Below are 13,722 nucleotides of genomic sequence, written 5' to 3' on the forward strand. Positions count from 1 at the left end.
CAGGAAATTTAAAACCATTACAGACTGTTCCAGTGACAATACGCTCTGTGATGTATCTGCCTGGTGGCTCAAAGTATAACCTGGTCTTCCCAACTCTGTAGCCCAAGTAGGTTACTTAGAGGGGGCCTGGAGCACACATTTTGCCTTTCTAATGCATACATTTGCCAGGGAGAACTGTCTAACGACCACATCCAAGTTCTCTATGTGTTCGTTATTGGTCTTCGAGATAAATAGCAGCCTGGGGTAAACCTCACAAAATGTTCTCCACCATCTGCTGAAAAATGGCGCAGGTTGGTGGCACCCTAAATGGATCTCTTGTATCTTGGCACAAACCCTTTTCGATATTAATAGTAGCATACTTCAGGGAATCCTCATCTAACAGCGTTTGCAGGTATGCATGGGTCACGTCCAGCTTCATGGAGGACAGCTCCCCGCACACGCCCCCTGCAGGTTTGCATATAAATCCTCGATGAACGGGGTTATGTATTTATCCCAATCACCAAGTTATCGCCCCCACCTTCTCAGGGGGCAAATAGAGACAGGCAATAAATGCTGGTCCAGCCAATGGCGCCCACGTCCCATGAATGAATGAGAATTTTCCGGACACGCTTCCAGATGGAAAGGCAGTTGAGGAGCCAGGCGCGCTTTTCTCCCACACCGTTTGCAGGTTTGCAGCTTTCGCACGGCCCACGTGTTATGCAGGACGATCGCACCTACCTGAGCTTTGTAGGTCACTGGAGCCAACCTCGTGCCGACCGTGCCTGTTACTCATGGAGGCCCATTCCCGTGGGTCCCTCACTAAACTTCGCCCCCGATGTAAACAGTCTCCATCGCTTCGCAGAGCCTTGTATGCAGCATTGGCATTTCACCGCCCGCCACCACCGCATTCCCCCCCCCACCACCCAGCCCCCAGCAACAGGCTCTGGAAGAAAAGCATGAACAAAAACAGAGTTGTTGGAAAAGCTCAGCAGGTCTGGCAGCATCTATGAAGGAGAAAACAGAGTTAACCTTTCGCATCTGGTGACCCTTCCTCAGGGTCCAGGCAGATCAGATTTAACCTGTTTGCAAGACCAGAGTATAATGTCAATCCCTAACTACCCTTGAGAGAGCAATGATTAAAAAAAAATGACATGCTTCTTTTGTAATCCATTTCAGTCGAAGCCTTCTGTTGCAGTTTTAATACAAGGATAGCGGGTTTCCTTACCTAAAGAACATTAGTGAACCAGATGGGTTTTTACAGCAATCTGGCTGTTTCTCCAAAACTGAACTTAGATCTTTATTTCAGATTTAGTTAATCAGGCAGGTTTTTTTTTTAAAAAAGATTATCTAACTTATGAAGTGGGGTTTGAACTGACTCCTCCAAATCATGAATGTGGGATTCTGGATTACCCACAGGCACCATCCCTATAAAACAAACATATCTACATCTCTCTCTGAAGAAACTGTACAGTAGCTGGTACCATCGCTGGGAGAGGCTGTAATAGTTTCAAACTTACTGAAAAATGCAAGCTTCCTTCTGCACTGTATTGCCTCTGTGATCAGATCTGTAGGACCGTCCCTGAGTGGGAGTTAGTGACTGCCAACTGTGCCAACAACTCGTTTTGGCTGGGATGGCAGAGGGGCAGAGGGCATTACACATATGCCCACCCTAAAGGGGGGCGTCTGGTGTCAGCAAAAAGAGAAATGACAGAATATTTACTGAGCACCCTCTCTTCATCTATTTCTCCCCAGGCTGACATGTTTTCGGGAGCCATATTTATTCGGGAGGCACTGGGACTAAATTTGTACATTGCCGTGGTGATCCTGCTTTCCATCACCGCACTGTACACTGTGACAGGTAAGAGAGTGCGTCAGGACAGGTCAGCTCTGTAAATCCTGACTTGTCCGCAGTCAGCAAAAACAGTGAGATCCATCATTAAGGTTAATCCACAGCAGAGTTGAGAGGGGGTGTGCGGGGGGTGAGGTGTTGGGGTTGACCCTGTAACCATCAGCAACCTGGTGTGAATACATTGAAGGTGAAAGGGTTGCGGGAGGCGTACAAATGCAATCTCGCGTTTGGTGTGGCTTGAGGCCTTACGGGAAGTGCAGTACACATTCATCAAAGTGACTTTTACTCACTTAGGGGATGTTGGGGGGGTGGCGTCTATGTTTATGACCCGTCCCTAATTGCCCTGGAGAAGGTGGGGGTGAGCTGCCCTATTGAGCCGCTCTAGTCCGTGTGGTGTAGATAGACCCACAATGCCCTCGGGGAGGGAGTCCCAGGATTGTGACCCAGCAACAGTGAAGGAACAGCAATATATTTCAAAGTCATTATGGTCAGTGGTTCGGAGGGGAACCTGCAAGTGGAGCTCTGCTCATGTAACACTCCCCACTGCAACCCCCTCCCACTGGAAATCTGTCCTCTCAGGGACCCCACTGACTGAAACCCCGTCCGCCCGGGAACACTGCCCTTCCAACAACCCTGCTCATCCAGAACCCTACCCATCTGGGAACCCTGCCCACTGGGAAACCTAGCCGTCTGGTAATCAACCCCATCAGGATCCCTGACCAACTTGGGACCCTGCCCACCCAAGAACCAACCCCACAAGGGACACTGCCCAGCAGGAGCCTTATCCACTTGGGAACCCTGCCCACTCAGGAACCCTACCCACCCGGGAGCCCTCCCAATCTGCCTGCAGGACCAGTATATCTTTAAAGCGATTCTGTTTAACTTGCATGTCTACGTGCACATGCCTGCTGCATGTGTGTTATTACTGTTCATGTTTGTTTATGGGTGTTTTCCTGGATGTGTGCATATGTGTGTGTTTCTCTGTGTGTGTGGCTTTGTGTCACATATGTGTTTGTGTACATGTGTCTCTGTGTACATGTGTACATGTACATCGGTGTCTCTGTGTGCATGTGTCACTATGTGCATGTGTCTCTGTGTGCCTGTGTCTCTGTGTACATGTGTCTCTGTGTACATGTGTCTCTGTGTACATGTGTGCATGTGTCTCTGTGTGCATGTGTATCTGTGTCTCTATGTGCATGTGTCTCTGTGTACATGTGTCTCTGTGCATGTGTCTCTGTGTGCATGTGTCTCTGTGTACATGTGTACATGTGTCTCTGTGTACATGTGTACACGTGTCTCTGTGTACATGCGTATCTGTGTCTCTATGTGCATGTGTATCTGTGTCTCTATGTGCATGTGTCTCTGTATCTCTGTGTGCCTGTGTCTCTGTGTGCATGTGTCTCTGTGTGCATGTGTCTCTGTGTCTCTATGTGCATGTGTCTCTATATCTCTGTGTCTCTGTGTGCATGTGTCTCTGTATGCCTGTGTCTCTGTGTGCCTGTGTCTCTGTGTGCATGCGTCTCTGTGTCTCTGTGTGCATGTGTCTCTGTGTGCATGTGTCTCTGTGTACATGTGTCTCTGTGTGCATGTGTCTCTGTGTCTCTGTGTGCATGTGTCTCTGTGTGCATGTGTCTCTCTCTGCATGTGTCTCTGTGTATCTGTGTCTCTGTGTACATGTGTATCTGTGTCTCTATGTGCCTGTGTCTCTGTGTGCATGTGTACATGTGTCTCTGTGTCTCTGTGTGCATGTGTCTCTGTGTACATGTGTCTCTGTGTGCATGTGTCTCTGTGTCTCTGTGTGCATGTGTCTCTGTGTGCATGTGTCTCTCTCTGCATGTGTCTCTGTGTATCTGTGTCTCTGTGTACATGTGTATCTGTGTCTCTGTGTGCATGTGTCTCTGTGTGCATGTGTACATGTGTCTCTGTGTCTCTGTGTGCCTGTATCTCTGTGTACATGTGTCTCTGTGTGCATGTGTCTCTGTGTGCATGTGTATCTGTGTCTCTGTGTGCACGTGTCTCTGTGTGCACGTGTCTCTGTGTACATGTGTACACGTGTCTCTGTGTACATGTGTACATGTGTCTCTGTGTACATATGTATCTGTGTCTCTGTGTCTCTATGTGCATGTGTCTCTATATCTCTGTGTCTCTGTGTGCATGTGTCTCTGTGTGCATGTGTCTCTGTGTACATGTGTCTCTGTGTGCATGTGTCTCTGTGTGCATGTGTTTCTGTGTACATGTGTATCTGTGTCTGTGTATGCATGTGTCTCTGTGTGCATGTGTATCTGTGTCTCTCTGTATGTGCATTGGCTGAGGCTGTCATGAAGGACTGTCCTTCTCAACCTTTCCACTCACCTGAGGTGCAGTTGCTCTCTGGTTAAATCACCACCAGGAGTCTCTCTGTGATGACAGAGCAGCCCTATGTCTGCTAATACTATGGTGACTTGATCTATATGCGTGTATATCCGTGTGTACGTGCATAATTACATGTGTATGATTCTGTCTCTGTGCACGTATACCTCTGCCTGTGGTTTTCCGTGGCTCTGTGCACGTACCTGCATTCTGTCTGTGAAGCAGTTTGAGTTTCACCATAATTAAGCTCCAAAGGGTGAAATCCACACATTTGTTGCAATATTAACTCCCCCTCTGCAACACAGGGGAGTGTCAGCACCAATCCTGGATCTTCGTGTGTGTGAAATAGTGGAAGTTACTCAATTACATCATGAAACAATAAAATGACGTCAATAGTATCGAGCTCCAGGCAATTCTGTCCTTGAGTGTAAGTGTAAAAGCTTTTGGCTAACACTGCACAGAGCTGTTGTGAATTAGTGTCAGACATGATGCTCTTAGCTGGTGAATCTCGTTCCAAATTCCATTAGTCCCACTCTGTATCAGATTAACTGGTAATAGCAACAACAACACGAATTTAATTTAATAACACCTTCGGTCCCACAGCAACATTTCGCAAGAGTGCAATCGGGCTAAACAACTGGGCACAAAACCAAAGAGACCTGGCAGCTGATCAAAAATCATTGGTCACTGGGGCAGACTTGAAGAGAATTTCGAAAGCACGCTGTCAAAGGCAGAGAGGTTTACGGGGGGAATTCCAGAGCCCAGGAGCTGGCTGGTGAAGGAGTAGTCAGCCAATGGGTTGGCAGGGAAGGAAGACAGACTATTAATGGTGGGTGGCACTTTATACATTGGCACTGTTGGACTAGGGATGGGAAATTAGCCTCATTTTCTCCTTCAGTTTGTAACTCAGTCGACCTTCTTAGAGAGCACACAGACGTCAATGGGCAAGGGCGTGAACTAAATCTCGCCCACCTAACTATTCTAACCCCATTTTCCATCATTTGGCCCATGGCCTTGTATGCTTGGCATTGCAATTACACATCTAAATGCTTCTCCAATGTTGTGAGGTTTCTTGCCTCTAACACCCTTATAGTCAGAGGGTTCCAGATACCCCCATTCCCTGGAGAAAAGAGAATTTCCTCAAATCTCCTCGACCTCCTGCCCCATACCTCAAATCTATATATCCGGTCAATGAGCCTTCCACCATTAGGTTCCCTCCCATCTATCCTGCCTTTATCCCTTACCATTTTACACATCTCAATCACATCTCCTCTCAATCTCCTCTGCTCCAAGGAAAATAACCCCAGCGTGTCCAATCTGTCTTCATAACTGAAACTCTCCAGCCCTGGTGACATCCCGGTAAATCTCCAGTGCACTCTCCCCAGTGCTACCACATCCCTCCTGTAATATGGATTTCGGAGCTACATGCAGTTCTCTAGCTGTGGCCGAACTAATGTGTCATACAGTTCCAGTTTAACCTCCTTGCTCTTAAACCTTGGGCGGCACGGTGGTTCAGTGGTTAGCACTTCTATCTCACAGTGCCAGGGACCCGGGTTCGATTCCAGCCTCAGGTGTCTGTCTGTGGAGTTTGCAAATTCTCCCCGTGTCTGCGTGGGTTTCCTCTGGGTGCTCCCATTTCCTCCCACAGTCCAAAGATGTGCAAGGTAGGGTGGATTGGCCATGCTAAATTGCCGGTAGTGTCCAGGGATGTACAGTCGTGGTGGGTTAGACACAAGAAATGCAGGCTTATACAAAAGGATTAGGGGGTTGAGTGCGGACTCAATGGGCCAAATATAGGGATTCAATGAGCTCCATGCCTCACCTAATAAAGGCAAGTGTAACATACGTCTTCTGGACCATTTTATCTGTCTTCCCTAATTTCCTAAGTAGACATGCACAATAGGTCCCTCTGATTCTCAGTGTTTCCCAGGGTTCTAGTATTCCCTTCAGAGATAGTAGGAACTGCAGATGCTGGAGAATCTGAGATAACAAGGTGTAGAGCTGGATGAACACAGCAGGCCAAGCAACATCAGAGGAGCAGGAAAGCTGATGTTTCGGGCCTAAAGCCTTCTTCAGAAATGGGGGAGGGGAAGGGGGTTCTGAAATAAATAGGAGAGGGGGAGGCGAATCAAAGATGAATAGTGGAGAAGCTAGGTAGAGAGGAGACACACAAGTTAAAGAGGCGGGGATGGAGCCTGTAGAGGTGAGTGTTGGTGGGAGGTAGGGAGGGGATAGGTCAGTCCAGGGAGGACGGACATGTCAAGGGGGCAGGATGAAGTTAGTAGGAGATGGGGGTGCGGTGTGAGGTGGGTGGAGGGGATAGGTGAGAGGAAGGACAGGTTAGGGAGTTGGGGACAAGCTGGGCTGGTTTTGGGATGCAGTGGGGGTGAGGGGAGATTTTGAAGCTTGTGAAATCCACGTTGATACCATTGGACTGCAGGGTTCCCAAGCGGAATATGAGTTGCTGTTCCTGCAACTTTCGGGTGGCATCATTGTGGCACTGCAGGAGGCCGAGGATGGACATGTCGTCTGAGGAATGGGAGGGGGCGTTGAAATGGTTCACGACTGGGAGGTGCAGTTGTTTATTGCGAACCGAGTGTAGGTGTTCTACAAAGCGGTCTCCAAGCCTCCGCTTGGTTTCCCCAATGTAGAGGAAGCCACACCAGGTACAGCGGATGCAGTACACCACAGTGGCAGATGTGCAGGTGAACACCTGCTTGATGTGGAAAGTCTTCTTGGGGCCTGGAATGGGGGTGAGGGAGGAGGTGTGGGGGCAAGTGTAGCACTTCCTGCGATTGCAGGGGGACGTGCCGGGTGTGGTGGGGTTGGAGGGGAGTGTGGAGCGGAGAAGGGAGTCGCAGACAGCGTGGTCCCTCCGGAAGGCAGACAAGGGTGGGGAGGGAAAAATGTCTTTCGTAGTGAGGTCAGATTGCAGATGGTGGAAGTGTTGGAGGATGATGAGTTGGATCCGGAGGTTGGTGAGGTGGTACATGAGGACGACGGGGATTCTCTTTTGGCGGTTATTACGGGGAGAGGGATGTGAGGGATGAGTTGCGGGAAATGTGGGAGACACAGTCGAGGGCGTTCTCGATCACTGAGGGAGAAAGTTGCGGCCCTTGACAAACAAGGACATCTGAGATGTACGGGAGTAGAATGCCTCATCCTGGGAGCAAATGTGGCAGAGGCGAAGGAATTGGGAATAGGGGATGGAATTTTTGTAGGAAAGTGGGTGGGACAAGTTGTATTCTAGGTGTATTCTAGACTTCACAAGCTTCAAAATCTCCCCTTCCCTAACCACATCCCAAAACCAGCCCAGCTTTTCACTGCCTCCCTAACCTGTCCTTCCTCCCACGTTATCCCTCCTCCCACCTCAAGCTGCACCCTCATCTCCTACCTACTAACCTCACCCCGCCCCCTTGATCGGTCCATCCTCCCCGGACTGACCTATCCCTTCCCTACCTCCCCACCTACACTCACCTTTACTGGCTCCATCCCCACCTCTTTGACCTGTCTGTCTCTGCTCCACCTATCTTCTCCTCTATCCATCTTCTATCCGCCTCTCCCCCCCCACCCCCGCCCCCCCCCCACTATTTATTTCAGAATCCCCTTCACCTCCCCCTTTTTCTGAAGACGGGTCTAGGCCCGAAACGTCAGCTTTCCTGCTCCTCTGATGCTGCTAGGCCTGCTGTGTTCATCCAGCTCTACACCTCGTTATCTCTTTTCCATTGGAGCTCCAATGTTTAGGGTCTTGGTGTTCAAGGAAGTTGCATTCGTCATGTGGCCAAATAGATTAAACATCAGCCTGAAATTTCATCTGATAGCTGATGGTAAGAGCGATGGAGTTTCCTCTCCAGCCTGAAGGAGGTGGTTGAGGCAGGGAAACAGCTTCCCCACGTTAGAAACTTCAGGTTCCCCGTAAGGAGCAGCCGGAATGCGGCCAACTCCCAGCGAGCAGTGTGTGGCAGGTTAATATCTCCTCGGTGCATTTGATCACATCAGCCTTATTGTTCTGTAGGGTTGAAACTATTTTGAACACACAGTCTTGTTTCCCAACCAAGTAGCAATCAATCTCTCACAATGGCTCATTCGCTTTGTTTGTTACCCATCAAAGCATGCTGTTGGATACAGGGCTGAAAGGGGTTAATTCCTGGCTGAGTGCAGAAAGCACCACCCAATGTGCTGACATCATAAGGATTTCGGGAAAATAAGGTAGGATCATGGTGGTAGACAGATTAACACTGTCCTCCCAACAGTGTTCGTAGTAATCTACAGCCTGTTTTTTTTAAAACTGCGATCAATCACAAAGATGTAACAAACTACAATTAGAGCTGGATGAACACAGCAGGCCAAGCAGCATCAGAGGAGCAGGAAGGCTGACATTTTGGGCCTAGACCCTTCATCAGAAATGGGGTAGGTGAAGGAGATTCTGAAATAAATAGGGAGAGAGGGGGAGGCGGATAGAAGATGGATAGAGGAGAAGATAGGTGGAGAGGAGACAGACCGGTCAAAGAGGCGGGGGTGAAGCCAGTAAAGGTGAGTGTAGGTGGGGAGGTAGGGAGGGGATAGGTCAGTCCAGGGAGGATGGACAGGTCAAGGGGGCGGGGTGAGGTCAGTAGGTAGGAGATGGGGGTGGGGCTTGAGGTGGGAGGAGGGAATAGGTTGGAGGAAGGACAGGTTAGGGAGGCAAGGACGAGCTGGGCTGCTGTGTTCATCCGCTTTGACACCTGGTTATCTCAGATTCTCCAGCATCTGCAGTTCCTCCTATCTCTGTGATAAGCTACATTGTGTTTGCTCTGCACGAGGTTTCTTGTGAAGATGTGGCTACCTTCACGCACACTTGGCTATATAAACAATCCACACACTGAAAGATATGAATGGCAGATAGATTTGGAAACACTTTTGAACACTGTGGGAGTTAAGGTTTGGATACATACACAACACTCAAGAAGCTTGACACCATCCAGACCAAAGCAGGGCTTTCATTGGGAACACATCTGCAAACATCCACTCCCTCCAACAGAGACATAGATGCAGCGTAGATATTCACAAAACATCGTCAGACAGCTCCTCCCAAACCCACAGTCACTTCCATCCAGAAGGAGAAGGGCAGCAGATACATGGGAACGCCACTCCCTGCAAGTTTCCCTCTGAGCCACTCACTGTCCTCACTTGGAAATATATCGCCGTTCGTTTGCTGTCACTGGGTCAAAGATCCTGGCATTGCCTCCCTCACAGCACTCAGACTGTGGTGGTTCGAGAAGTCAGCTTACTGCTACCTTCTCAAGGGCCACAAGGGAGGGGCAATAAATGCTGAACCTGCCAGTGACAACCAGGTCCCATGAGCTCATTAAAAAAAGCCTGACCTCAACGTTTTCAGCTGTTTTGCTCCTTCGCTCTTCCCTGTTCTTTATGAGAGATAAGAGTTCCACTTTTGAGTGTGAGACCCCATAGCAACTCATAGCAGCTTGTTCCTTTTTTAATGTACAACTTTAGTCAATCACTCATGGTGTTCCTTGTAGCTTTCGCTGCAGATGTTTAGAGTTTCCACTGTTTCTCTGATCTTCGATTGTAGATCTGGTGACTGCACCTCCACCTTTTCCACAGGGCAGCGTGGGCTTGGTGCTGGAGAGCGGGGCTCCTCCCTTTGAAGTGATGGTTGAGACTTGCCCATTTCCTGAGACATTCTCACGTTGTTGTTATTAACTGAACGCTTTCGAGGTCTTTACGAATTAAGGCTGAAGCTTAAAGGGACAACCCTCCAAGCAACAAGAGGCAAGATAAATGCTTCCTTTTCCTGAAGGTTGTAGCTTACAATTCACCTGCAGAAACTTCACAGCCTCATGTTAAGATCAGAAGATGTAGGTGCAGCAGTGGGCCATTCAGCCCCTGGAGTCTGCTGTCCCATTCAATGAGATCATGGCTGATCTGATAAATCTTCATCTCTACTTTATTGCCTTTCCCCATTGATTCCTTCACTGCTTACAAATCTGTCTAATACAGCCTTGGATGTGTTTAATGACCCAGCTTCAACTGCCCTTTGTGGCAAAGAATGCCACAGATTCACAACCCTCTGAGAGAAGAAATTCCTCCTTAACTCTGTTTTACATGTGTCACGTCTTATTCTGGGATTATTCCCTCTGGTCCTGGACTCTACCGCAAAGGGAAACAAGATTTTCACATCCACCCACCTAGTCCCTGAAGAATCTTATATGTTTCAATAAGTCTGTCTGTCTTTCTTTAATATTTCTACAAGTACATACACATTCTACGCAACATCTGCTCATAAGAACCTTCCCTGGGCTGCCTCCAATTTCAGTACACTTTTCCCTACATAAGGGGCCCAAAACGGTCTACATATTTAAGCTGTGGCCTGACTTGTGCCTCGTATAGTTTTAGCAAAACCTCTCCTCTTTTGTACATCATTCCCTTTGAAATACAGTCTAACCGTCCATTTGCCTTCCCTATAATCCCATGAACTAGGATGCTTGCTCTTTGTGATTTATGCACAAGGATCCCTGCGGCTTTTTTAGTCTTTGTCCATTTAAATAATATTCAACTCCTTTGTTCTTCCTGCCAAAGTGCATAGTCTTACATTACCCCACATTACATTCCATCTGCTGAGTTTTGCCCGCTCACTCAACCAGTCTCAATCCTTCTGCAGATCTATGTTCATTTTTGCGCCATCCACCCACCTTTCTTATGCAAATCGTTACTATATATTGTAAATAACTGTGGTCCCAGCACTGACCTTTACAGCTAGATATGGGTTGCCACTCTGAAAACACCTCCCACCCCAACACCCCAACTCTCTGTCTTCCGTTAGATAACTGATATATAAGGGCCAACCAGTTATTTGCCTTTGTGACCAAACTGAAGTCAACTGTAGCAATTCTTGTTAATTCCCAGACCAGCTTCAGCTCAGCCAACACTGACACAGTCAACATGTGAGCTGCCCGCAGCATGATAGTCTGACAAAGTGAGGCAATTTACTCCTGCAGCTGTTTAGAGAATGGGCTTGTTATAAATTGGTTAGTCCAAAAGGATAGAGACCAATGAGTTCTTAGGGTCTCCTCCAGCATAGAAACAGGCCCTTCAGCTCACCCTGTCAATGCCAGCCAACAAATACAAAACTACACTAATCCCAAACAAGGACAGGAATTACTGGAAAAGCTCAGCAGGTTTGGTTGCACCTGTGAAGAGAAATCAGAGTTAACATTTCGGGTCCAGTGACCCTTCTTCAGAACTGATCACTAACTAGAATGCTAATCCCATCTACCCACATTTGGTCCAGAGCCGACTGTGTCATGACATTTTAAGTGCACATTAATTTGCTTCTTAAATGTTGCCTCCACTACCCTATCACAGGCAGCACATGCCATATTTCTACTGCCCTCAGGGTAAAATAAATTCTTTCTCACATTTCCTTTAAAACGCTTGCTCCTCACACTAATCTCACACCCTCTGGTCTTAGACACATCTGCCATGGGGAAGAGATTCTCACAACCTACTCTGTGTATGACTTTCATAATTTTGTACACCTCAGTTAGATCCCCCCCCCCCCCCCCCCGGCTCCCCCCCACCCCCAGCATCCTGTGCTCCAAGGAAAACACACCCAGTCTAACCAGGCTGTACCTTGGTGAAACTCCTCTGCACCGTCTCCGGTGCCGTCATGTCCTTCCAACAGCGTGGTGACCAGAACTGCTCGCAGTATTCCATTAATGTACATAATAAATAGCAAGGGTCCCAGCACTGATCCCTGTGGTACACAGCTAGCCACAGGCTTCCAATTACAAAAACTCTCCACCATCACGCTTTGCCTCCTATTTGTAAAAGCCAGTTTTGGATCCAGTTTGCCAACTTGCCTTGGATTCCATAGGCTGTTTCCTTTTGGACAGGCCTTCCATGTGGGATCTTATAAAAAGCCCTTATTGAAGTCCATCAACTGCACTACCCTCATCAATATATTTAGTTACCTTTTCAAAAAACTCAATTAGTCAGATAGATCTCCATCTAACAAATCCATGCTGACTATCCCTGATAAATCCCAGCATTTCCGAGAAGACTATCCCTGATAAATCTCTGCATTCCCAACAATTGAATAATCCTGGCCTTCAGCAATTTTTCCAATAATTCCCTTATCACTGAGTCAGACTAGCTTGACTGTAATTAACTGGCCTATCCTTGCTGCCCTTCTTGAACAAAGGAACCACATCAGCCATCCTCCAGTCATCTGGCACTTCACCTGTGGCCAGAAAAGTATTAAATATATCCTCCAGGGCTCAAGTAATCTCTCCGTTGCCTCCAATAGTAGCTTGGAATGCAATCTCTTCAGGCCCTAGGGATTTATGCACCAGTATGCCAACTAAAGTTTCTAATATCTCTTCCTTATTCATCTTAATATGTTCTAGAACCACATCACCCAAACTCATATACAATGTCTTTCTCTTATGTGAATACAGATGAGAATTATTTATTTAGGATCTCACCCAAGCCCACTGGCTCCATGCACAGGTTCCCCCTTCAGTTTCTGATAGGTCCCATCCTTTCCCTGGTAAGGCTTGGTGTTTTTCTTGATCCCATCTGCTGAATATTTTTCATGGCCCCTTTTAGCCCTCCCAGTTTCCTTGTTAAGAGACCTCCTACATTCTCAGTAGTTTTGAAGGGCCTCCCCTGTTTCTGATGTGATGTATCTTCTTCCTTTTATCTTTACCGAACTCTTGATATGCCTTCACCTCCAGGGTTGCGTGGACATGCTGCCGTCGACCTTCACTCTTAGAGGAATGCCAGGCTGGCCCTGAGCTCTCTCTATCTAAAAGAAACCCACTTTCCAATGAAGATTTACCTGCAAGTAGCTGCTCCCATTGCAAGTTTCCCTGATCCTGTGTAAGACTATCGAAATTGGCCTTTTCCCAATTTAGATATGTAACTTCTGCACTGTCCCTAAACACTCCCTCTAATGATTTTGAAACTTACAGAGTTATGGTCACCATCTCCAAAATGCTCACCCAACGAAACTTCAACAAACTGCTTGGTCTCATTCCCTACGATTAGGTCTAGTACTGCCTGGAGCTCTAGTGGGACTATCTATGTGCTGACACAAAAATCTTGCCCAGTGCATGAAAAAAATTTCACCCCGTCTAACCCCTTCACGCTAATGCAATCCCAGCTAATGTTAGAAAAGTTGAAGTCCCCTGCAACAATAACCCTGTTACCGTCACATCTTTCTGTGACTTGACTACAAATCTCCCTCTGGCTTTTGGGAGACCTGTAGTACAATCCCAACAATGGTAATCAACCCTTCTACGATGGCCCCTTTCATTCCTGTAGTGAGCTTCCTCTAACAAAAATGCAACGCCCCCACCTTGCTTTCTTCACCGCCCATACCCTGCCTGAACCCGTTATCCCCCTGGAAGTTCATTGCCAGTCTTGTCCTTCCTGATATTATCTCAGCAACAATATCATATTCCCACCAGCTGATCAATGCCCTAAGTTCATCCACTCGACCAGTTAGGATCCTTGCAGTAAAATTGATACAATTTAGCTTT

The 13,722-nt window shown here is 47.7% G+C and overlaps 1 protein-coding gene across 1 annotated transcript in view; it reads left to right on the forward strand.

Annotated features, from left to right (window-relative positions):
• slc5a1 (solute carrier family 5 member 1) overlaps window positions 1-13,722 on the forward strand; it is an 82,744-nt gene that overhangs the window by 38,017 nt on the left and 31,005 nt on the right. Inside the window, exon 6 of the mRNA XM_048556689.2 lies at window positions 1,732-1,837. Coding sequence (XP_048412646.1) covers window positions 1,732-1,837 — 106 coding nt within the window. The remainder of the gene's footprint in view (window positions 1-1,731; window positions 1,838-13,722) is intronic.

This window comes from Stegostoma tigrinum, chromosome 26 (assembly GCF_030684315.1).
Source record: "Stegostoma tigrinum isolate sSteTig4 chromosome 26, sSteTig4.hap1, whole genome shotgun sequence".
In the NCBI taxonomy this organism is placed as follows: domain Eukaryota; kingdom Metazoa; phylum Chordata; class Chondrichthyes; order Orectolobiformes; family Stegostomatidae; genus Stegostoma; species Stegostoma tigrinum.